This window comes from Leuresthes tenuis, unplaced genomic scaffold, assembly GCF_036924035.1.
Source record: "Leuresthes tenuis unplaced genomic scaffold, fLeuTen1.0.hap1 SCAF_16, whole genome shotgun sequence".
Lineage (NCBI taxonomy): Eukaryota > Metazoa > Chordata > Actinopteri > Atheriniformes > Atherinopsidae > Leuresthes > Leuresthes tenuis.
Window position 1 is genome coordinate 14,815,891 of NW_027325370.1, and position 21,725 is coordinate 14,837,615.

A 21,725-nucleotide genomic window follows, 5' to 3' on the forward strand; every position below is an offset into this window, starting at 1 on the left:
CATCGCTGAAGCTTGGGTGAGTTAGAGGTGCTGGCACTGAGCATGAACAAATCAAGCTCCAGGGACTGAGCTCATCTACGATTCCCAACATTCATCGAATAAGGAAACCATTACGACGACCTCAACCAGACCTCGTTGAAAGGCAGACGGGAGGAGAGTCGGGCTCTTGATGCGTTTAAGCCTAAATGCTCCAGTGATGTACAATTTCAAATGTTACATAACATTTCCACAGCAAGGAGGTACCGCACTTTGAAAGACAAAAACAAACAAACCTAATACATTTTATTACTTTTAATGAAAAGCAAGAGCGGATGACGGGAGATCAATCCTCTCTGGAACAGCAGTAAAGTTGTTTTATGCTGCTTTACAGTACTGGCTTATAGTAGACTTCAACTTCTCATATTTTGCAGTGAAGACTAATAAAAATTCCAGGAGCAACAGGAACGAGCCAAATACCACAGATTGTTTCTTTAATGAGTCGCTGACTAAGAATATAAACATTTTATGTACATTTTTTTCTCCACTGTGTATATTGCTGAGCAATGACGTAACCCACCTGCTGGGCCAATGAGAAGAGGTCCTGATGTAAAGCTAGCACCGCTCTATAAAAAGCCCCATCGTGCGTGTCTCTTGGGATCATACACGTGTACTCCTCCATGCTGTCCCAGTGTCCTTCAGAAATAAACACCAGATCAAGGAAAAGAACATGGACAGGATTAAGATCACGTATGTCAAAATGAGTAGAACATGCAGTTCTGGGCGTTGTGCCACCTCAGAAATCACTTACGGCAGAAGTCTCTCGCGGTTGCTTTGAACCATACTTCACCCCAGCAAGCTTCAGTATAAATAAATGCAACTTTATCATTTTGCTTTCACACATATTCAGACAGGAAAGCCTGCTGGTCAGGTGTCACTTCGATGTTTACGACTGAGCTTAAAAAGTTCAAGCCAGAGACAAAAAAACATCCAAAGCAGCCTCTGCAATCTGGCCCCTGCTTTTATCCACCTTCGCACATTACGATGTGTCAATGTTATGACTGGACACCATTCACATCTGGTTATGCAAGGGAGACTTGGCAAGAGCTTTTTGTGCTTCCAAAGCTTCTGAGAGAGAAAGGCCTAAATGCCCATCTTTTGCACACACTGCGCTCGCCGTCAGCAGTTTCCTAAAACGAGTCATTTTTGATCAGTATGATGGGTTAGAAATGTTTACCTAGACCCCAGGCGGCGGCAGCAGCCATACGAGCCATTTTGGCCTGGGTTTCCTCGCTGACCAGCGTCCACTCTTCACAGCACTGCTGGTGCAACTGACCCCTGGAGAGAAAAAAAGCAAAAAACAACAACAGTACTCTTGAGATGGTAGGAAAAGCATATTTGCAGTTGTTCGCTGCCATGTTCGCACAGATGACCTCAGGAAGTGATTATTAGTTTCATTTCAGCTGGTCTTATTGATCAGATAACTCGAAGCAGATATTATTACTGTTGACTGTAGTATTGATACAGAGACTTAATAGACACTGAACCACAGAGGCACAAACAAACATCAACTGTGTCCTTTTATTGTACATTTTGATAATATTTACATATTACACTGTCTAAAAGTTGTACTTGAAATATAAAAGAAGATGAGGATTTAACTGGCTGACAGGTTAAGATGAGTGATGTTTTCATCCTTAAAAGCTTCTCGACAGTAATGTTATATCATACTGGTCTCCTTCACTGACAGAGCCATATTTGTGAATCTAGGACATATTAAAAGTGACACATATTCTGAGGTCGTCAGACGCCTATGAATTAATTCACTTTTCTTTTTTTTTTTTAAACTCGGACAGCAAAGAACTTTTGGCCAAGGATGAAAAGGAAGCTGACCAGAGATCAGACCAGCTTTCTGTAACATCTGCAGGTATTTATTTATTCATTTATTCTTACAGATGAACATCTTAGATCAGTGTACTACTTCATATGGATCTGATACAATCAAGTCTTCCAGAAAACAGATGGATGTTCCCATAGGGGACAAATGTGTCTAACCGAGGCTAATTCTTCATTGACAGAAATCGATGCATTGTGCAGGGGAAGATCAAACCCGGTGCATGTGTTTACCAGGCAGGATGCTGGAACTCGTTTCGATGAGAAAAGGCCAGTGGGGGTTAGTGAAGTCATTTTCCATCTGTCTATTGAATAACAAAAACTCTGGTACACTGGCATGTGTGTCTACAGCAGACCATCACAAAGTCCACAAGAAGGAAAAACTTAAGTCACCATTTGATTGGAAGGGCGATACAAAACTGTGAGCCGAGAGACACTATTTAGCAGTGAAATCCATCTTAAAAGGCACGGGAGATAAATGATGTTTGGATTTGATCTATTCTTCCAGAAATCCATCTTTATGGGTGTGCAGACCAATCAAAGTAACATACTTCCAACCACAGGCTGGTCATAGAGAAGTCACAAGATGGACGTAACTACAAGGCCTGAGAAGTAAAGCTAATGCATAAGCTCCCTAAACTGCAATACAGTCGACTCTGATTAAAACTTCTGATTAGTGTGCAACCGGTCATTTAGAATATTATCTAGAACCGAGTGTACATGATTCCGTAAACAGTTATTTACCATAAAGCATGAGGCAAAACTATGAAAACTATGAACATGTCAAATATGGCATGGCACTGTAGCAGTAATAGGTTATTTACTTCTAAAGAGCTCTTTCATCAAGCGTGTTCAAGTTAAAACTGGATTATCGCGAACTCTCACGACAGAAGAATCTTTTAGAAATGGAGCCAGTTCTCCACTTAGATTTGAGTTTGACTCTAAATGACATCAAATTCACTTTGAACAATCTCCCTGAGCAGTTTTGGATTAACACAAGGTGCACCTGTACGATGTGAGTTAAGTAATAATGCCTTGTCTTGACTTTCTTGGCTGCGGCAGAATCATCTTCTTGTGAAGCAAATCATTGAGCGCACAACAATGACACAATGATGACAGGTTACATCATGAAATTAACATCTGTTTTGCACTTGAGTTCTGTTGTGATCCAGAAATTTGGATACTTTGGACATCCTGTGACTTCCTTTTTCCATAAAGTGTTCTTTGAAAGTGGGCGGTTGTTCTGAAGATGAGCCTGAGCTGTGGTGAGCTTTCCCTAAAGTGGCGGCGCCTCTTTCTGGTGTTGGACGCGAGTTCATGCATTTCTCAGTTAAATTGCTTCAGTCAACTCAGTGGAATCAAAAGATAGACCTGTCAGGATTCATTGGAATATGCTACATGCGCAAAAAGCAGAAATAAAAGTGGGAAACAGAACACTGCAAGCCTGAAACCTCAGATGCAGTCTTTATTCATTTCAACCAAGGTCATAAAACTGAAAACCCCAATAAGGTATTCATTCATGGGCCAAAAGGTGTTAATAATAATAAATTATGACTCTATCCATCTATTATCAGCGCATTTACAAAATATATGACTGTAACAGTAATTTAAAAGAATTTCAGATGCCATACTGATACTGAAAGTAGAATAGGTTTGACTAAGGACATACCACTCTCCCAAGGCCTCTAAGCAGCGCATTCTGCCCAGGATGAGCTCTGGATCCTCTTTATTCATGTCGATCTTCTTGTCATAAGCAACCAGGGCATCCTCCCACTCATGAAGCTTCTCATACCAGGTGGCTTGGATTTCCTAATTGGAAAAAAAAAGCAAAAGAAGAATAAAAGCCTTTGTGCATCACAGCACAGCAGTACAGTTGCAGAGACTTTAACATCGGTATGTTTATTTTAAATTAAAGATGATAATCAGACCATAGTTCCAGCCGTGCTTGTATCAACGCAGCTTACACAGAAACATATCTCAAGGTTCTGAAGTTTTTCCAATACTAACCAAACCAAATTAAGCTTTTTAGCTTGCTTACAGTGAATATCACTTTCTCTGGAGCAGAGTAGGGTTGTGAACATTGAACTGAATTCAATTCATTTCAGTTAATTCATAAAGCGCCAATTCACAGCAAAAGTCAATCTCGAGGCACTTTAAAGAGAAAGTTAACAAGTTCAATACGAGTCCAGTTAGGCGTTTCATCGTTGCCGTGGAACCACTTGCTCATTCTAACCTGAGTTGCATTTCATTTTGAGCCAATGAAAGAAATGTCTGACTAATGCAGTTATGTAATGCATTCAGTGCAGAAGCACAGGCCCAGAGGACAAATTCAAACAGTGCTGCTTTCTTTCCCTCCACATTTGTTCAGATATCAAAGCACAACATCAATTCACTAAAAAGGTTTTTGCTCCGTTGTTTTTTTTTCCAACTTGAACAGTTTAACAATTTAATAAATATTTTTTTCTCTTTAAGAGTTTTGGAACAATATTCCTTGTCCATTTATATCCTAATCAAAACTTTGGGAACTAACTTGGATGACTTAAGATTTCCAGCCTCATTGATTAATCCTTAATATGTTGCATCTAACTGACTTATTTAGGTAACCATCAACTAGTGACTGACAGGGCAGATCTCTTCCTTTGCTTTTGATTCTAAACAGTTAACAAAACAATAAATCCTCCCACAACATAGTTTTCCAAATGGTCCCATCATTACCCTTATTAACCTTATAATGTATATTAAACACAGCCATATAGTTAAACAAAAATCAGTAAATAGATAGGTAAATATGAGAAGACATTAATATATAAGCCTATATTAGTCAGTCTGGTTGATTTTACGGGGAAAAAAAGAAACACTTTTAGTAATGATGTCATTTTGGTAAATGAGAGGGAGACAGATGTTACAAAATAACAAAATGCTATTCTCGTCTGATGTAATCAGTGTGGAAATGTTGCGTAATTATGTCCACTGTTTGACATTTATTTGATTTGTGGACCAGGTCCATCTACTGTTAACTTGAAATACACCAGTCTTCAGTAATATTAAAGAGCTGCAGCTCTCTCTGTAAACAGAATTAAAAAAAAATAAATAAATAAAATAAAAATCAAGATTCAATACGATGAATGACTGAAAATATGAAAGATTCTGACTAACAGGTTTGTTACACTGACCTCAGGTCAAAAACTGACCTAATAAACCCCTACCATCACTGTAAGATACAGAGACTGTTTGTGTTTGTTGGGATGAAGCATTACGTCCTTTTACAACAGTGGAAACCTCCCAGTAGTCCAAAGCAAGATTTGAAAAATAGACAGCTGAGAAACATAAAGGGTGTGCAAAAAAGAAGGAAAATCCAAACATCCTGTCAATTAAACAAGAAAGGTCCATAATTTTCCTCCTGGCCCTTGACTTCCGATCAGTGTAGCAGATGGCTTTACCACATGCTGCACATTAAGAACAGTGTGTTCTTAATGCTTGGCATGTGGAAAAGCAAATAACCTCAAATAACCATCGTCTCCATGGTAAAAAATGTATACTGGGAAAGGATACCTTGACAGACGTACGCAGACGGGACATCTTATATAATACAGCCAACTAGGAACATATTTAGTCTATATCTGTATAGGGAAATGCAAGGGTCTGAGTGTTTGTGGGCCCATGTTACAATTTGTAAAGACAGAATGAGACAGAACTCCTGAGTGCCAGCTAAAAAAACTCCAGAAAAGAGTCGATCCACCACAAGTAAAGACACTACAATGTAGATCTGTTTATGAGGCTGACTTTATACTTAATCATTGCAGCAATCAGTTTATTTTGTGCTATGTGGGGCTTTCCTCATTTTCCACATGCCATGCATACTATAGAATGCTTTACCTACTATATGCTGTGTGCTGAAGGAGTTGATCGTTCAACTTCGGTTAGATGTTACCACATATAAACACACCCAAGCACAAAAAAACCCTGACAAATAAAAACAAAGAGGGTATATATATAAAAAAAATAAATTTAAATGACTCACCAATTCACCAAAATGCTTCATGGCATATTCCAGCACACCTGATGCTGCCTCTGGCTGCTGCAATTTATTGTTGATGCTGCAAAATATGGCAAAAAAAAACAAAAAACAAACAATGACAGGAGATCCATGGAGAACAATATATGAATGTAGTAACCACAGTTAAATAGCAAGGAAGTCATTTGGGATTTACGTAAGATTTACGTATGGAAGATAAAATGATGCCAAATTAAAAGGGAGAAAAAATCATGTTAAATCCCAACAGAAATAATTTAACACTAGACTCTACAGAATGCATTCACCTGTCGTCCGACTGACAGTCATCTCAGTCATCAGAGTGGTCTCATACAGCACAAGCACCATAATTGTGATACATGCATATTAACAAGCAACCCAATTTGCCCACATCTTCTCCATACATCTAAATGCCGACACAAGCACCTGTTCAAGGTAAAACCAGGACATTTGAGGTCTTTGTAAGTTAGACTCCTGCAATCTGTCACTTCCAAATTTTCCTCTTGTGACCTTGACTTAAAAATCAGAATAAGCTGGGTCTGATCAGCATTTTTTTATGACAGCCAACAACAATGAGGTTATTTACTTGATTATGCCTTGCGGCACACCTGGCCAGAAGATTCTGCTTTTTTGTAGCGTCTCCCCTCATTCAGTTGGGTTTTTTGTTTTACTCACTCTCTGTTTGTGTCTAAAAAATAAAAAAAAAAAGCCCATTTATTGTTGAATTTAAAGATTCTGCTTTGAAATGCAGCCCTTTATGACTGAACAAGGATTTGCACAACCTCCTTATGAGTTCATTCATATTGGTATGAGGTTGAGCAGGTGCTAATAGTGTCTTTTGAAAAGAATCTTTTGAAACCATGTATGTGTTCTCGGAGCTACAGCTAAATCCGCTTTTCCGACTCATCGTGCGATACTGTTAACGCCACCTTTGACCTGAGGAGGGTGTCGAGACCTGATCATCAGCCAGTAACAATCGCAAGGAAACACTCAGAACTGACCAGCTGGTGAGTAGTTCTGAGATAGGGCTGGGATTCCTCACTCCTTTCCCAACCACAAACAGTGCTTACTAATACTCAAGGCAATAGAAACACCTCTTCAAACTGAAGTCCCTGTGTTCACATGACATACATGTTCCTCCAAGGAAACCCATTCACAAAACAATGAGGCTCTCTTTCCATGATAAGCCAACTAAAAACCTCCCTCAATAAATTCTGAGGAAAGAAAATAAATGTTTCATCTTCCCGTGAAGGTGTTTATTGTGACGAGTAAATGCTCCTCGTTTGAGAAATGATGCGTCGTCTGTCACAACACCGTTTCCGTTTGTGCACCTTCCACTCACCCGCACCGCCAGAACATCTGGAAACACTCGCATGAATCACAAGTCTATTATATTTCCTCAACTGCAAAACCCCTGTGCAGCCCCAGCCAATACATCTGTAAAATGTAGCGTTTGAAGAGCACTGGTATGCAGTTGAGATCCTGAGGACAGCAGAAAAAAAGTTGACACTGGACATTTGAGCAAATGCGTCAGATACCTGGCTGGATGTCGAGTAAAGGCTAAGAATGTGATGAAATGGCACAGAAAGAGGTCATGCTAAAGGTGACAAATATCTGCAGGATGACGGGTTATAAAAGACAATTACAAATGGAAGTATCGCATACATTAGTTGAAAACGAGACACAATCTGCTGCAAGTAGGTTTCAGAGTGCACTTCATGACAGTGGCCACTAGGGGCTAAACTAATAAAATGGGCCAGAGCATTAGCATGACTTGTTCCATGTTGCAGTTTGGTGGTTAAAGGATTAGGACTTTTTTTTTTTTCTTTTTTCCCGGACTGCACCAACAGAACAGAATCCATCAGAAAATGTAAATAATCCATGCCCACAAAGCCAGAAAAGGCTCATGTAAGATATCAATTATTTACTTCTTGTAGGAAGTAGAAGAAGGCCAAGCTGATGCCGAAAGACTAAATCAAACTTTCTTAGGAAACTGTTTGTGGGATTGCAACAAAGATTATTCAAATGTCCCTTTTTACCTCAAAGACCATCAATAGGATTGAGCAGACTCTAGAAAGGCAGTGTGATGTTCCACTATGCAGCAGCAACTGCACAAATATGGTCTTTGTGGGGAATAGAAGGAGTGGAGTAATCAGACAACAACATTTCCAGTCAAGAAACCGAAGGTATATTAGAAACATACGGTCAAATCATGAAGTTAAAACATTTAGGCCACCACAAGAAGAGTTTAGAGAAGAAAAAAAAAAGATATGCACCTCGATTATAAGATCATCTTTACAGCTGTTAGGCATGGGGGTGGAATTATCATACTTTGAGCTTGTGGTGTAAAAAGACTACTTGACATTCCAAGAAGAGCTGGCCAAAGGTTTTATCAAGGCCCTCAGTCTTTTGATCTAAACATACAACAATAATGCTTTCAAGACAAATCTCACAAAACCCGAAACCTTTGAAATAAAAATAAGTGGAATTCCTTTCGAACGAGAACAGAAAAACGTTGACATGGAGGGAGAAAAAAAAAGGATTTTCAAGCTGTGATATGTGCCAATAGTAACCACGAAAGGTTTCTACACTTTTGTTGTCCTTGTATAGCTACTTTGCAGCTGTAAAACAACAAAAACAGTTAAAATATTAAAGCTGTGTCACGTTTAACTCTGAGCCTTTTCGTGGATCGTCTCGTCTTTAACTTGTAGCACCAGAAAGGCTGACCGGTGGCACCCAAACCTTTGTATGCTATCCAGCGCAGAAAATGCTGTTTCCAAATAAAAGGTATTGGCCCATAATAGCATTACTGAAGCACTTATCCTTAGGACTTACAGAAGAATAAAGAACGTTCTTTGACACAGGCTCGCAAAGTGTAAGAGTTAATGACCTGGAGGAAATCAAACCACACAAAGCGTGATTGCATGACATGGGAAAATGAGCTCATTTTAGTAAATGACCATTTGTACGTGACTGTCACGGAGCGTGATGGAGTGCCTTGCACTCAGTTAAATCACTATCCCAAAGACTCCAATAAACACAACTTCCACCAGGACATCTGACTAACACTGACCATATGACATGGGTATGCTGTGTATATTTGAGCATCGAAATCTGACTTACAAACAACTTTGTCTGTGGTGAAATAATCAACTTTCAAACACCATATGATCGAAAAACTGCAAGGCCATCATCTCCCACCACACACAAGCTGCACAAGTATGCTACAGCTGCCCAGATGTGGTTTTATCTGAGAGGACTCATCAGAAAAAGGCTGCTATCATCTGCAGACCCAGGAGATTTCATTGTCCCTCAGCTGAAGCCATCTGGCTACCACTTCCAAGCACACAGGATCTAAATATATCCAGATGACAAGCCCCACGGAGCTTTCTCCTCAAGTAAAAACTTATTAGCTGGCAGAAAACCTATCTCCATCTCTATCAAGGCCACGTTCTTCAGCAGGTACCACAAGTATCACTTCCTAACTTTTCTCCGGTCACCAAAAGAGCTCGAGCGTAAAAACTGTCAGTAATTATTACATCTTGCCGTGAGATTTAGACAAACTGCTGTGCACCCTGACCCCTTTTTTATGCTTAATTGTAAACCCTGAAGGAGGTTAGCAGATTCTTCCACAGTAGTTCAGGGAGAAATATACCAGTCGTTTCATACACGAGGCCTGGAATTGACTTCATAATCCCAAAATGACTAAAAGGAAGAAGAAAGAACTAAATAAGACATTTTAAAGGATGAATGCAGGCTACGCACATGGAGTGATCATATGCTATTATTTAAAACTACTGTCGTATGAAAGTGGTAGATTTTCTTTTTTCTTATCATATATTAAAACAGAAATGTTGCATATTCAAAACGCAAATAAGTGTAATTACATATTTGTTAACTTAGATATCTCGTTATTCCCTTGATTATAAAAATCATGTGAACTATCAGTAGAGGTTATCAATGGAAATTTATGTTTATATAGAAAAATCGTCACTCAAACCAGATGTATGGAAAAGGAAGCACAATGTTCATGAGATCTGACAGGACCAATCATACTGCAGAGGGAACTTTTGAATTAGACTACACAGGTCAGGCCTAATATGGGGAAGTCACACATGGAAAATATTTTCTATGCTTGGCCAAAGTTGTTGAAATAGCCATGACGGAAGCATGGAGCTGTCGCTAAGGTGAAGTGGAGCAGGGTAATTAATGACTTTGCAAGTGAGAGAGAAGCTTCTTGGAAATGTTGTAACATTATTGGCTTATGCTTGGTTCGGTTAAAAGTTGCTGGAGAACTGGCTTTGGACACCAGGACTAATAAGTAAAAATCCTGACATGTCCATTATTAGCCAGCAACATCTTCCACAACAAGGAGGACAGACAAATGGCAGCCAACACTTTTACACTTACAGAGGTGTACACATGCAGGACAGCCAAAATGCAATCAGCAATACTGACCAATTTAGCACCTTGAGGGAGTTCTTTCAACAGTGCATGCCCTGTACTAGTCGACAACAGATGAGAACACAGCTTGAAAATCCCACTGTCACTGAAACAAAGACCTCCGTGGCAAAAGGCTATTTGGAGAAATTATAAGGAGATGATCAGCCAAGATGAGCTGTTGTTTACAACAACAAGTCAAGCAGTAGGAGAGCCTGAACTGAGAACGGATGACCGGTGTCGAGAGATAATTCTCAAATACATGTCCAACACACTAAGGAACCATCAGTGATAAAGAAGAGCAAAATCAACGGATAAAACATCGGTAAAAGAAAAAAAAACAATGTTCATTTTCCCTTCTTATGAAGAAATCCAAATTTCATCCTAAATTGTTCAGTGTGCGATAGTGACCAGTTTAACTTAAACCAGCTTTGTATTCCCTCTTTGTATAAAAATAAACAACAACTTGCACAGACAATCACATTCAGACATCAATCACGGGCAACTGGAAAATGGCTGACATTAATGGGTTCTAAATTTTTTTTATTTTTTCAGGTGGATAGATTTTTAGAGTCATGACAGAGCCCAGAAAGACATACACTGTACTGTACTACTGATTATTGACATGTGCATCAGACGTGAACGAAGGCAAGGAGGTATATTTGTATAGTCCTTTTCCAACAAAGAAACACAGTGGTCCAATTAAACGGCCAGGAGGAACTTTAACCGTAGCTCAACTTAACCGTGCATGTAACCGTACTGAGTGTTTTTCACACGAGGCATTAAAATAAACTGGAATGATCAATGTGTGTGTGTGTGGGGGGGTTATCTGAAGGCATGTCAGGCCTGAACAGTTTGACTTCATAGTCCAAAAACCATAAGATAAATGCTGTGGTATAACCAATGAGATACGAGTGTGTGAACGTGCTGTTGGAGGAAAAAAAAGAACGAAAAAGCAATGCTGGTGTCAGTGTATTTGTATAGCAAAAAACAAAAGAAAACAATTCCATTGTGAGTATTCTGAATTAATAGGTATTCTAAAAACAAATAAATCATATATTCAGTCAGTAGGATGCGTGAGGCCGAAAGAAGCTGCATTCATCAGCACCGTCTGATCAGCCCACTAACTGGTGTTTCTCAACAAATGACATTAAAATAAAAGGCAGTTGTTTTGCCACAGTGTATCTGCTGGTGCACACAAGCTGATCGTGTGTGTGTGTGTGTGTGTTTATCATGGTGGTGACACAAAAGCTGACAGCCCACCAACTTACTGGAATTTCCTGAAAGCGTGGGGAGCAAATTGCAAATTGGGGACCAAAGCTGTGATAGTTTGGGTGAGGTAATGGACAAGGGAAAGCATTGTGTCAATGGAGTGTCTCCACAGGAATATAAAAACAAACACATGGGTGTATCTGTCTGTCTGTGTAAACTAAAAGCTTTTTTTTTTTTGTTTGTTTGTTTTTTATCATAAAATATGCACATGATGCCAAATGTAACGTTCCTGTTGAAATGACACCCCCCGAGGAAAAATGCGTCACTCAACAATTACATAACTCTACATGACATTTTTATGTTTTTCTCAAGTAAGTTAGGCGTGTTAGGGGGCCATTGAGACGTCAGCCGGAGAAACTATTGCTTTTTTTTTTTTGTCTTACACCAGACAATCACCGCATTGGGACACTGCTGTAGAATGTGACCCCTGGGTTCCTCGCCTTTAGGTCAAGAGGCCAACAGAACAAAGCATCTCTGGTGGCCCAAGAAGAAAAAAGCCTCACCGTCACCTTACTGGAATGCTCCTGTTGCTATGTGGACAAACATACAAGGAGTAAGTGTAGCTTCTGCAGGTCGTCTAAATGTTTTATAAAATTTACCATTGACCAAATTTCCTATGAAATATTCCAGTTATTTGATACATTCATGTTGCTGTATTCAGCTTAAATTACATATGAATTTTGCCCCAAACAATGGAAACAAGCAGTAGATACTGCGATAAAAGGATAGTAGCTAATCTATCCTCTTCCCTCCGGTGCCTTTTGTCCCAAGATTGGTTAGTAGGATGGTGCACAGACGGCCACAGCCTGGTCTGCATTCAGCTTATGACAACGGACACCACACCTGGCAACCATCCCTAGCTTAAGCCATCAGACGTTTTTGATGGTCTTCCAGTGCATTAGGTCTGCCACTTTGAGGGCTGTTGAAGGGATTCCCCGGTGCATACCGTGTCCCTCATTATGGAAAATATGGTACAGTTTACTTTCCCCCTATACGTGACCGCGTTTAACAGAGTTACAGGTAATTATTCACTGCATTATGTTTGAAATTCCAATCCATAGTAACCCGACTGATTGCCTCAAGAGTCAACTGTGCTATAGTCAAGCTTGGCTAACTAAGTAAATGACCCCACAAACTTAACAGCTGCGGAAAAATGTAATCCTCTAAATCTAATTACTTGGTTGCTCTCTCAGATACCTTAAAGCTATCAGTCCACTGCTTTAGTTCAGACTAACTCAGTGACCTGATAACAGTCAGTACAGTAAGTGAATCACAATCTACAGCTATTATAAGGGCTTTAGAGAACGTGCTCTGATTCAGGGTGAAGGGGGACCACAGTACACTGTATAGTGATAAGCAATAAAATAAAAAAAATAAAAAAAACTGGCTTTACAGCAAATATCGAACCCATTTTCAAATGTATCTATTCGGTGACCTGCCTCATGTTATCTCAATCATCAAAAGTCAATCAAAGCTATTCTGATAGCACTGTAATGCAACTTTAAGAAGAGAAAGTGTCTCTTTTTTCCCCTAAAGTCTTGTTATTCGTAAAAAAAACAAGGACAAGGATTTAAAAAAAAAGGATACAGATGTTAGAGTTTACTGTTAATGAAGATCGTCTGAGGTGAGTTTTCACCTTTTGCCTTTCCTATAATTGAGCTCCCTCTGCTGACAACGTGCCCCCCCGAGTATAATCAAAGAGTGGTCACTCTATGATTATAGCACCTTTTTCCAATATATTTGAGGACAAAAATTGCCTGTGGACATATTCGGAAAAAAACTCCTCCTTTGTTTTGTCAGCTCACATTATCAAAGGTAGATGACTATTGTAATTAGCACAGCAGGGTGAGCCACGTGTGTCTCGGGTGGAAGGGAAAAAAAAAAAAAAAGCAATCAATAAAATGTGTGGGCTTCCCCAGCAAGTAATTTAAGATGGGGACACTTTGAATAAACTTCAGTTAACACTTCTAATGTTAAATGATCTTTAAAAGAAGCTATTTGGAGGGGGAAAGTAGCATGATTCCACACAGGATCCACCTGCAAATTTGTGAAAAAAAAAACACTGAAAGACAAAGTCCAGGGCCAGATGAAACAGGATGCCTCTGGACTGAGATGTGACTCACAGAGAAGTTAGAGCAAAGACGAAATCCAGGAAAGCAAATAATCCTCACTTTTCCAAAAGACACTGACGCATATCGATGCCTCAAGTTTAGGATTTACAGGAAGGTCAACAGGTAGCACGCTTCGTCAAACATTATGCGTTTGAGCAGTTAAAGACATTTGACAATAGCAAGAAATAACATTTAGACAGGTGCTTAGTCCAGAATGATAAAAACAGACCTTTTTCTGCCGTCTCCATGGCTGCTGAAGTGGAAATGTAGACCAGTCTCTACTTTAACTCAGTTATATTTGAGAGATGATACAAAATGTATTCAACTTAAGCAAATTGCCCTTAAAGAGTTTCTTATGGATATTCAGACTCTTAAGACTTTTAAAATATAAAAAAGAAAAAGAAAATAGTGGATATCCAGGATTATGTGGTAATTCAGCTTCACTTGCACCTTGAATCATCCCATTGTTTTATGTTGAAAGCACAGTTTATACATGTAACTGAGCAACATATACACTAAGGCGGACCATAAGATTATGCAAAATGTTATTAACTGAAGGAGATCAAATGTACAACCGAATCATCTTAGAAAATATGAGTGAATCAAAAGCGGCCCACAAACTGAACAAGAAGTCGGATCTTTCTACGATGCTTGTGTAAAAAGGACAAATGGTTTATTACTCCCATGCATGTCTGACAAATCAAAGAAATACAGGAAACCAAAAGCACATGCCAACATTCAAAGACAACTGCAAAAAGAAAAAAAAAAAAAAAGAAAAGAAAAATTATCTGAAAGGAACAAAGAGGAAATTGCAAAGCAGTGACCAAATCGAAAAAGGGGCCAGCAACAATCAGGGAACACGAAGCCTCGGAAAAAGAAGCTCCGTACATCCAAATATTTAGTGCCAACACGTTGACATATTACAACAACGAAAGACTGACTATTATGTAATTCTCTGGAATGAAGAAAGTCATTTTTTAATGTTCCCAAACATGTAGCTTGCACGATAAAAAAAGAGAAAAAGAAAATGAGGATGGTGATGATGTGGAGAACGGGGTGCTTAATTGTTTCCTTATTTGTTTGCCTTACCAAGGGGAAAAAAGTGAGCAATGTCTGCAAAGCATATTGCATTTGAGCAAACAAAGCCAAACTGGTTGATTACATAATGCTACAGTAGACGAGGGTTAAAGTGCCCGGCAGACTGTTTGATCAACCTTTTTAAACCACAGTTGTTTCCACTTCATGTTTCCAGAAATAGCATCATTTCATACTGAAAAATAAAGCTCTTTTCTCAGCTTAGTTTTTAAGAGTTTTTACGTGGCGCACATCACAAACGTGCAACCTGAAGGTCATGGGTCTTTTAAATCGATGCAATTCAATAAAGTGCAGCCAGATCACAACAAACGTATCTCAAGGCACTTTAAAGAGAAAGCACACAAGGTCAAAATAACTCAGAACTACGGTAACTAAAAGTACAAAGTGGGGCACGGGGGCTTGAATTTGATGCACCGCTGAAGACCCAGTGAGCCAGCATGGGAGATGGTCACCGGGGCGAAATGGTGAGCGATGTGCGGCTGTGACACCGTTGTCACTCAGCTGATTTAGAGAAACTGGTGTAAGCACACACACCCATGCAGAGCCGGCCTGCCTCTGCTCGGCATGTGTCAAATATCGACGATACTACTGTTTTCCTGTTAAGGCACAACTGGTGAAAAGGGCTACAGACACATAATTACTGTTGTAACAAAGTCACTCATTTCACAGTTCTGCGTCTGAAACACAGCTTCAGCATTTTAACCTTTAATTCATCTCATCTTTACCATTTCACTTCTGAAATTAGGATCTGGAAGTCAAAATGCCAGTTTGGTCCATTAATAGGAGTCTCAAATTGTGAAGAGAAGAGTAATCCTGTGATTCCCTCTTATGAAGGCAGGAGGTGCAGCAACACAGAATAACATAAGTTTATTATGGCAACCCTCCGAATCCTCACAACTATCACTTTGGGGGATTCTTCTCGCAGAGGGCAACTCCTTTAAGTTGGAAGGGCTGGCAGCTCATCAGGGACGATGTGACGAGACTAAACGGAGACTTAAGAGAACATCCTTGATGTTTGCAAAGTCTTCAGTCTGACCCGTGTCCACTGACCACCGTGTTGTACATTTTAAGAGGAAAGGGAAGAACTTAGAAGTGGGAGTTTTGAGCCACGTTTGGTGGCAGAAATGGTTCCGTTAGAAGGAAAACCGTATTTGGCCAAAGGGCTGCTTTTGTATGCGCTGCACATACAGGTGTTTAAAAAAAAACTCCAACTCCCAACTTTAAAGGTTATTTTAAAACTAGTGTATTTACTCCCAGAAGTTTTTTTTTCTCCCTCTGAAAGTATATAAACAGCATTTCTATAGCCACAGAGACAATTAGACAATCTAGCGCACCACAAACCACAGCATGGAGCTCATTAACACCGGCTGCCAACTGATATGGATTTGCCAATTATTAAGGGTTCCCGATATATCTTGTTGATATCATCTTTCTGTTGTATGGCATCTATTAAAGAACTACTATTCTATTTTGAATAGCAAATAAGACACAGGACTGCTGTGTGTTTAATTAACAATTTACATTTGTATTTATTCTGCATTCTGACGACAGGGCAGTCAGGCTCAGGTCAAACCTCAAGTAATTACTGTTTGCAAAGAATAGAAAAAGAGGGAAAACTAGATTCAAAGTGTATTTTGCTGTTAATGTTTTTCTTGGAGATTTTACTGAGCGTTTCTTCTGGCATTAACACACCTATTTGATTCTGAAAACCTGCTTAAACATCTGCCAAAAAGGGTAGCATTTACGGCGCACATAACCTACAATTAAGAGTACTTAGTGACTTCACACATTTTTTTGCAAGTGGAGACCAAATTTACAGGGAAAAGGGTTAGCCTCAAGGATGAAGTCGGATCTGTCATTAACGTGATCGTTTAGGTGTAACAACAGACGTTTAGGTGTGACAAAGAAATGACCTACAGCTGGTATCAGAGGTTTAAACCACGTTTCTGTTTGTTTAGTAATTCAACACGAAGTAGAAGTTGAAAAAAGTTGATAAGATCTGAACATATTCAGCTGTATTCTGTGAGTTTGCCTTCTCGCGGACTAACAAGTCTGAAAAAAAATTGGTCTGACGAGTTCAGACAGTAGCCCTTGTTTTGTTCCCTCACCCTTAAGATGTTCTTCCAGGCAGAGGTAAAATATAATTACTGCCCAGAAATCTTTCCACCTGACAAAAAAAAAACAAAAAAAACAGAGAAACGTCGCCAAAACCTCCCCAGCATGAGTGAAAGTCAGATGAGGGATGACGTAGAGGAGGAAAGGGGGGAAAAGGGCTGAAAAAAAAAAGTCCTCCACCCACAGGGTTGGAGAGGGTCAGCAGCGTGACTGGAGAACACCAGTAAAGAGGGGGAGGACCCACATGCAAAATATTTAAGATGCTCAGGCAGAGGAGGACTTCACTGAAGAAATAAGACAGACTGCGAGTGAGCCACTGGTCAAAAGGAGAGTCTTAACTTAACTGCTCACTTTTGTTAGCTCCACTAATCTGGTGTCTTTCTAATATTTTCAGTTAAATAGGAGCTGATTGCCTTTCGGACCGAGACCGTCAAAGAGATACCAAAAACTGTGGAAAGAACTTCTAAGAACGTCTAAAAAATGGCTCAAATTAATTTAGTCGTGGTGACTTTAGGGGTCGCACTGCTCCTGTTAGCGGAGACGTGGGCCCAGAGTCCCAGAAAGAGACAGGCACCTCCGAAGAGCCCTAAGGCTCAGTGCTGCGATGAGGTGCGCTCTCTCAAAGTTCAGGTGGCTAATCTGACCAGTCTCCTCGAAGAGCTCGGTCGCAAGCAGGAGACAGACTTGATGAACATTGTGAGGCAAATAATGGACCTGGACCAGCAAAACAGGCAGCAAGAAGCCCGGGTCACAGAGGCAGAGAGCAAGTACTCAGAGATCAACAACCGAGTGGAGATCATGCAGCTCCAAACTCTACAGTCTGCAACTCAGACTTCATCAGGTGAGTTCTCAGTTAACAGCTGTTAAGAGAGCAGGAATGATTTTTGCAATTTTTAAAAAAAAAAAGGCACTTAATGTTTTCTATATTTCAATCATTTGCATGAAATAGTCATGAAAAGAATGATAAATATGATCTGTGATTCAATGTTCCTGATTTTCTCTGTGTTAAAACTCCATTTAAAGTGAAAATATCAATGCAGAGGGAACCAAAATTTAAAAACCGACATTTTCATTCAATTTTGACTAGAACTTCCAGGTTCAGTTTCATTCATTAGAAGTTTATCTTCGTCTGCACACAGGCTACCGTCTCACTAGAATGTGAGCAGTTCTCGAAAAGCCAAACCCGGCTACACAAACAGAATCGTATATTTATTTTAGCTGCAAAGTACTATCATCAGCCTCGTCTGTTGCTTTCTGGGCCCCCAGTCAGCTCCCGTGTCTTGATTACAGTGCAGACCACTGAGCTGCCCGACTGTAAAAAGCATTAATCTGTGGTCTCCCATCTACTGGGCTGTCAATAAAAAGCTCCATCAAAGGCATATCGTTTGCCACCATTTCACTAAACTTCAACACGCTGCTAATCAGCACTGGCTGCCGCACAGTAGTTAATGGAGCATTACGTCGTTTATTATTTCGGAACCTAAACTGTGTGGTCTAACGGAGCCACTTTTCTGACAGACACAAAGAGAACAGAGACCTTTTTCAAACTTAAATCGTAACCGGAGAGCAGGAAGGGATGCAAAGATTAGAGCAAGTAAAAGGGCTCCATATCTCATTAAGTACTGGGCACATTGCTCCATAATGACCTCACAGTCCTTCTAATGGCATCACCGTACTCAGACAAGAGCCAACAGGTGAACGCCGCAGAACTCTGAATTTTTTTCATCTGTCAAGTCCTTCAGATCCACATAAAGCTGTATTTCACAGCTGTCACATTTCCAAAGACTGCTCAAGAAACTACATATGGTTTTAAGATTTAACTTGATATATTCTTTTTTTCTTCCCCAGATGCCATCTATGACTGTGCATCACTCTACACCAAAAACTACAAGATCTCGGGCGAGTACAAACTGCCTAAAGATGAGTTTCTGGGTGCCCCTGAGCTCAGTGTAAGTTAAACTTGAATTTTGTGTGTGGATCTTACAGATCCTCTGGGTAACCTTTTTGGGTCGACATGTCGAGCTTTACCTCTTCCCTCCAGCGTTCTGCTGCAGCATTGCAAATAAATGCTCTTTTGTTTTAGGTCTTCTGTGATATGGAGACAAAGGGAGGTGGTTGGACTCTGATTCAGAGACGCAAGGTTGGTCTGACATCCTTCAACCGCGATTGGAAGCAGTACAAAAATGGATTTGGGTCCATCCGTGGGGATTTCTGGCTGGGCAATGACCACATCTTCCGCCTAACAAGGCAGCCCACGACGCTCAGGATTGAGATGGAGGTACGTGTTGGAAAACAGCCATGTAGCCTTGGGCTGAGACAGTGGAAAGCATAAAGCATGCATGAACCAGTTCAGAGCCAGATGTAAGAGAGCATAAACACAGATGAACCAATTTATATCTTTAAGTATTTAGAGTAAGAAAATTGCCTTTCTTGCAGACAATCGGAGCCAATATTCTCAGTTTCTTTCACTGTCCTTCTCTAAATGATGACATGTGTTTTCCGATGTAGGACTGGGAGGGAGAGACACGCTACGCAGAGTATGGCTTTTTCACTGTGGGTAATGAGCTGAACAGCTTCAAGCTCTTCCTGGCCAACTATAGTGGAAATGCCGGAGACTCCTTACGCTACCACAACAACACCAACTTCAGCACCAACAACAAGGACAATGACAAATGTGTGGATGACTGTGCCTCCCTGCGTAAAGGTAAATTCTGAAAGCAATGCAACTTGATGATCCCTTCCCAACCATGAGTCTAATTCCTTTTCCTCATCTCCTCCCAGGTGGTTACTGGTACAACTGCTGCACTGACTCCAACCTGAATGGCGTTTTTTACCGCTATGGTGCTCACACAAAGAACACAGATGGGATCACTTGGTACGGCTGGCATGGCCCCAACTACTCCCTCAAGCGAGTGGAGATGAAGGTCCGGCCATTGGGTTTTCAACCATAAGTGCTTCAGCTGTGTCTCCTGGGGCAACCGAGTGATAAATATCACAAGATCTCACCAATACCTGTTCAATCAAATCATGGCTTTACCTTGACTGCGAAAGGAACGAAATAGCTGTTTTGGATGGTCCGATTAAACTTCAGTCAGATGAATGTGGAATGATTTTACAGTGTTTGATTGTAAATTGTAGTTAATTAAAAGTGTATTTATCAGTAAAATGTTTTATTTTTTAAAGGCTTTGACAGATGCATTTGTCCTCACGGGCTGCTGGACTCGGATTCTTTTTCTCATTTGTCACTTTAGCACTAGTGTGTATTTCAGTTAACACGGACTAAAAATCAGTCCAGACCGTTCTGGTTCAGCTACAAAACATTATGAGTGGTCCGAGCTAATTAGCAAAGGTTTGTCGGTCGCTGGGATATGGCCTACCACAGAAAGGCATTTCTAATAAACTACGCTGCATTTTTGTTCTTTTCCAACATTCATGGTGGAAATGTGTCATTTGTAAAATGTGTACAGCTCTTTAATGATGTTGTTTTATGTGACAGAAAATAAAATATTTTTAAAAGAAACTAAGCACACAGTCCGTCTCTAACCTGGCTAAATAGCTGCAATGTCACAAATACAAGGGCTCTAAAAGCGAATGAAGTTCTTCTGTCCATTCATTTGCCTTGAGCAACTAACCCTTTAACACTTAGGTCATCTCCTGACATCCTGGCCAAAAAGTCCCAAGGCACCAAAGCCAAATAAATGAGTGAAGACCACACATACTCTTTACTTTGCCTTGGTTTACTACCTTGAATCCATTAAACCGCTTTATTATGCTTAGAGCCAACAAAGAATTCCTTTAAGCAAAGTACCTGTAGACAGTGAGCACTGCCCTTAAAGAGACTCAGCGGTCAGATTCAGCGCTTTTCACAAGGTGACACATCCAGCGAGGGAAACATAACTGCAGCTGAGCATTTATCTTGTCCCTTCGGCACAAATGACCACAGCAGACTGCAGGGAACATGACGAGGTCCTTGAATGGTAACAAAGTCATTCTATTAAAGGCCCATGGTGTTCAAATGTGTGGCCCCTACAGCAGGAGCTGACCTTAAGCAGTGGTGGACAGTAACTGTAGGAGGCCAGTTATCACTGGTGTAAAAGGCTTTTAATGGTTGGTATGTTTTCTTTAGAAAACTTAGCTGCCGTGTATAAAACGCTTTTTTTTTTTTTCTTCAGGAGACTTAAATTTGAAAATTAGGCTGCCAAAAGTGCCAGTCGTTATTCGACAGTGATACTGTGTGAAGGCGACTGCGGGTTCACATCTGGTCCCCTTAACCCACAGAATCATAAGAAGTATCCAGTGAAAATGGAAGGGACCAAAAACACAAGTGTATCGAATGTTCATCACATTGAAATGAAGATTTCATTTGAAATAAGAAATAAGAAGTTTGCACATCTTGACTCTTTTATGGTCAGTTGGAATGCAATGATACTGCAAGAGATACTACCTTTGGAACAGTCCTGGATTTGACTTCAGGGTAACTTTTAAGGCCCCGGTTTTTCTTCTCGTTAAACAAAACTGCATTAAACAGTTTCACTGCTTTTCATTAGAAAGTCAGCAAAACGGATGAAATATCCAATGGTTAACATTGTTAGTGAATTGCAGAGATAATCGGCTTCATACTTCACCTCTCCTACTCAGTGGCTTTAAGTCCATTTGAGCAGTAAAGTGGCATAATAATGCTTAAAAGCTCCACCGTTGCCGTTTCGGAGAAGATAAGATTTTTCCTAACAGCTTGCAGACCACATCTGAACATATTCAGATTCAAGATTCCATTTCCAAGCAACTCCAAG

General features: G+C 40.2%; 2 protein-coding genes across 2 annotated transcripts in view; one reads left to right on the forward strand and one right to left on the reverse strand.

Moving 5' to 3' along the window:
• mtor (mechanistic target of rapamycin kinase) overlaps positions 1-21,725 on the reverse strand; it is a 71,668-nt gene that overhangs the window by 25,139 nt on the left and 24,804 nt on the right. Inside the window, exons 29-32 of the mRNA XM_072367853.1 lie at positions 5,891-5,966; positions 3,539-3,678; positions 1,214-1,314; positions 557-672 (exon numbers count right to left, since the gene is read on the reverse strand). Coding sequence (XP_072223954.1) covers positions 557-672; positions 1,214-1,314; positions 3,539-3,678; positions 5,891-5,966 — 433 coding nt within the window. The remainder of the gene's footprint in view (positions 1-556; positions 673-1,213; positions 1,315-3,538; positions 3,679-5,890; positions 5,967-21,725) is intronic.
• On the forward strand, positions 17,212-20,455 carry angptl7 (angiopoietin-like 7). The gene is made up of 5 exons (XM_072367654.1): positions 17,212-17,776; positions 18,784-18,884; positions 19,019-19,213; positions 19,444-19,639; positions 19,717-20,455. Exons 1-5 carry the CDS (start codon positions 17,416-17,418, stop codon positions 19,884-19,886), a joined length of 1,023 nt encoding a protein of 340 aa, XP_072223755.1. The 5' UTR covers positions 17,212-17,415; the 3' UTR covers positions 19,887-20,455.

Excerpts from the sequence above, each read along its gene's own strand:
- angptl7 (XM_072367654.1), top strand. The coding sequence starts at position 17,416 with ATGGCTCAAATTAATTTAGTCGTGGTGACTTTAGGGGTCGCACTGCTC. Across the intron at positions 18,885-19,018 it reads TGGGTGCCCCTGAGCTCAGT|GTCTTCTGTGATATGGAGAC; the intron begins GTAAGTTAAACT and ends CTTTTGTTTTAG. Across the intron at positions 19,214-19,443 it reads CGCTCAGGATTGAGATGGAG|GACTGGGAGGGAGAGACACG; the intron begins GTACGTGTTGGA and ends TTTCCGATGTAG.